Source organism: Empidonax traillii, unplaced genomic scaffold, assembly GCF_003031625.1.
Source record: "Empidonax traillii isolate 1590-97213 ecotype Southwest subspecies unplaced genomic scaffold, ASM303162v1 scaffold3239:size14109, whole genome shotgun sequence".
In the NCBI taxonomy this organism is placed as follows: Eukaryota; Metazoa; Chordata; class Aves; order Passeriformes; family Tyrannidae; genus Empidonax; species Empidonax traillii.
In genome coordinates, this window is record NW_020958432.1 from 1 (window position 1) to 3492 (window position 3492).

A 3492-nucleotide genomic window follows, 5' to 3' on the forward strand; every position below is an offset into this window, starting at 1 on the left:
GGGGGGGGGGGGGAAGGAAATAAACTCAATTTTCTCTCTTCTAATTGTGGCCAAAACAAGGAGGAGCAGTAAACGTGTGTTGTAGAGGGGAATGAGGGGTCAAGGGAGGACTGGAGTCAGAGCCAGCCCTGCAAGTGGATCCTTCTGCCAGGAGAGAGAGCCCTCGGCTCAGCGCTCAGGCTGCTCTGCCTCCTGCCAACACCCTCCCTAATTGGAGCTGCCAATTAGAGCCTTTCCAAACCAACCTGACAGGAAACAAGATGTATTCGCGAGTCTCTGCTGCGAGAACAGCGCCCCGAGGGCGCGTTCCCGTGACGGGAGCGGAGGGTTTGGCAACAGCGGGCGGATGGGGTTTGGGTGGGTGTGGGTGTCTCCCCCCTCCCCGCTAGTTTCTGTCGAAATAAAGCGGGTTGCCAGGTTTAATGAGCTCCTTTCCATCTCCACGTGGCTAAAGCACCTAAAGCTGAGCCCCAGGGACGGCCCAGGGGGTGGTTTGGGGAGCAGCATCCGCACCCGCGTGGGGTTGGGGGGGGGGGGGGGGAAGGAAGATCTTCAGGATGTGCCCGTGGGAAAATCGACTCAAAATTCCCCTTGCTTTCTGACCTGCTGCTGGGGAAAACAAAACTTCGGGGGTGGGTGGGGCAAAGAGTCTGGATTTGGCATCAGGAATTAATCAGGGGAGAAAATGAACCAAGCACCAAGTCCAGCCAGCCTGTTTGGGTCCACAACCAGGACCAGGTGATACAGAGAGAGTGTAAGAAATAAAGCAGGTATAAAATGATTTTGAGATCATGTTTGGTTATCCTAATAATCAGGAAATCCTGATTTTTTTTTTTTTTTTGCCCCCACGTCACATATTTTTTTTTCCCACATTCACTTTGCCAGCCTGAGTCAATGTGAAAAAAATGTCCTTTTTTTATTATTCTTATTTTTATTTTTAAACCTACCTCCAAATTATTTGCAGTCACAGGATCTCTGCCACTCTCTGTGTGTTCTGACCTTGTCTCATTTAAAAAGCTGTGTGCCTCGTTTGGGAAAGAGCAGGAGACAGGTTGGAGGGAAGGAGCAGCCTGGAGAGGCTCTGCCAGGCTGGACTGAGTGGTGTGAGGGGAATTAAGAAAGGCTGAACCTTTCTGTTGGCTCAGCTGAGCAGGAGCTGCAGTTCTGCCCTAAGGAAGCTCAGAAATTCTGCTTTTCGAGGTCAAATCTTGGGCTCGTTTTAACCAGCCTGTGAAACCCTGTCTTTCTGGATCCCTCTCGTGTTTGTTATGTGGCACAGAAATCCCCCCATGGGAGGGGGGCACAATTTATTCCTGGTTAACTGAGACATCAGAGGATTCCTGGGCATCCCCAGATATTCCCACCTCGGGGCTGGTGTGTGGGGACAATCCAGCAGCTGATGAGGGGGTGATGCCTCCTTATCCCCTCTATAACACGATGTTCTACCAGCACTGAAAGGAGAATTGGGCAGAAAGTCAAATAAACCGCTTGATTTGCTCAGCGATTTGGCAATTTGTTGGTTGCTCTGCCCTCAAAAAAAAAGAAAAAAAAAGAAAAGAAAAAAAAATCAAAGTAATTGGGCACCTCGTGGGTTTTGAGAAAGGTCTGAACAGGCTTCTCCCTGAGCTCCTACACAAACAAACAGTGCTTTTCCCTGCCCTGGGGTGACATTTGCTGCACAAAGCACAACAAAACCTCCCTGAACATGTGATGTTTTGACCGGTGTCAAAGCCACGTGGTTGAAAAGCAGGATTTTCGCAAGGTCCTTGCCGGGTTTCTGCAGTGGGAAGGAGCAAGGACCGTGGCCAGGGCTTCTGGAAGCTTCCCTAAATCTCTGCAGGACCTGTTTCATCCTGCCAGGCGGGTGGTGGGGTCACCATGAGTGTCACAGGAGGGAAAAACTTGCTGGAGATTTCAAGGCAAAATGGGAAAAAACAAAAACAAAACAAAACAACCAAACAAACAAAAATCCAAAACAAAACACAAACAACAAACAAACAAACAAACAAACAAACAAAAAGAAGCCAAAATAACCAGGGAAGCCAGAAGTGCAAATGGCTGTGGAGTTTTTCCACCTTGGAAATATCCAAGAGCCATCTGGGCATGGTCTGGTGCAACCAGCTCTGGGTGGCCCCGCTTGGGCACAGGGTCAGTGTGACCTCCAGAGATCCCTTTCCAAGCCCAGCCTTTCTGGGATTCTCTTGGATCAGCTCCAGAGCAGAAGGAAAGAGGGGAAAATAAGGTGATTTTCTTTTTTTCTTTGTTTTAATGCCTAAGAGAAATCATTCAAAAAAACCCACTGCTATTCTTCTGCTTTTTTTTTTTAGGTGTCCACAGGAAAGAAGATTTCAAGGAGATAAAGCAGCTTTGGAGTTCTTTGTGCCACTGCCCACACAGAGATTGGGATGACAGGGAAGAGCAAGGGTGGGGAGAGCCTGTTGGGTGGGTTGTCTGGCAGCAGAGCAGACAAGAGCAGTGCACAAGGAAAAGGGTTATTTAATGGTGTGGAAGAGATTCCTTAGGTGGAAATCCAGCATTTTCATGGACAGCTCAGTGAAAATGTCTCTTCAGTCTGCAGGGATGGGCAGTGCTGTGTGTGAGGTGTCAGGATGAGTCAGGAGTAAAAGCAGAGGTTAATTCTAGAAGTAATTCTAGCCCCTTCTAAACGTTGGAACAACAATAGAATGAGATGAGAAATAATCTTTTTACAAGGTTGTTTTGGAAGTAGTGAGAGGTAAATGTCTCTTTTGCCTTTCAATGCTCAAGGAGAGAAATGATTCCTTGCATTGAAACATTTGGGATTTTTTTTTATTTATTTTTTTTTTCTCTAAGCCTCAAAGCTGAGCTTTGTTTTCAAGAAGAATTGAGAGGTTTGCACCTCCCAGAGATTCCCACCTCTGCCAATTAACCCCCAAGTGGAATTATGTGGCTCAAGACAGCCCTCATCTGGTCCATTGTCATCTGCACAATCTTTCTTTGGAACTCCTACACTTCCCAGAGCCCAAGCTTGTGTTACATCACGGGTAGCAAATTTGAATTCGCTCACCTTGTTGAAGTTGGGAGACCTGGCCCTGCCCCCTTCTGAGTCACTAAAGGCCCTGCTGATGGCGAACTGGATGGCCAGGCCGGTCATGGTGCCCGTGGAGAGCGGCTCGATCCTCCTCACGGCCTGCAGGAGCCCAGCCTTGGTGTGGTGGGTCTTGAGGGAGAACTCGTTCTTGACAGCGCTGGCGTAGTTGATGACGCCCACCCTGGTGGAGTTGGGCCCCACGTCCAGCCCCTCGATCACCCGGGACACGAAGACTTTGATCTTCTCGAACTCGTGCGGGCGGACGCTGCGCGAGCTGTCGATGATGAACACCAGGTCGGTGGGCTTGGTCCTGCACAGGGTGCCTGGGACGGGGCAAGGGGGAGGAGAAAAATGAAAGGGAAAGAGTGGCCTTGGTGGAGCAGTGGCTGGGCAGAGAGGAGCTGGAAGCTTCAATCCTTTGA

The 3492-nt window shown here is 49.4% G+C and overlaps 1 protein-coding gene across 1 annotated transcript in view; it reads right to left on the bottom strand.

Moving 5' to 3' along the window:
- Positions 1 to 3046: 3046 nt before the first annotated feature.
- Positions 3047 to 3492, bottom strand: part of LOC114072454 (cartilage matrix protein-like) — a gene marked incomplete at its 3' end in the record, with an annotated part of 5142 nt that continues 4696 nt past the window's right edge. The window contains exon 2 of the mRNA XM_027910347.1: positions 3047 to 3393. Within this exon, the coding sequence (XP_027766148.1) occupies positions 3047 to 3393 (347 nt within the window). The remainder of the gene's footprint in view (positions 3394 to 3492) is intronic.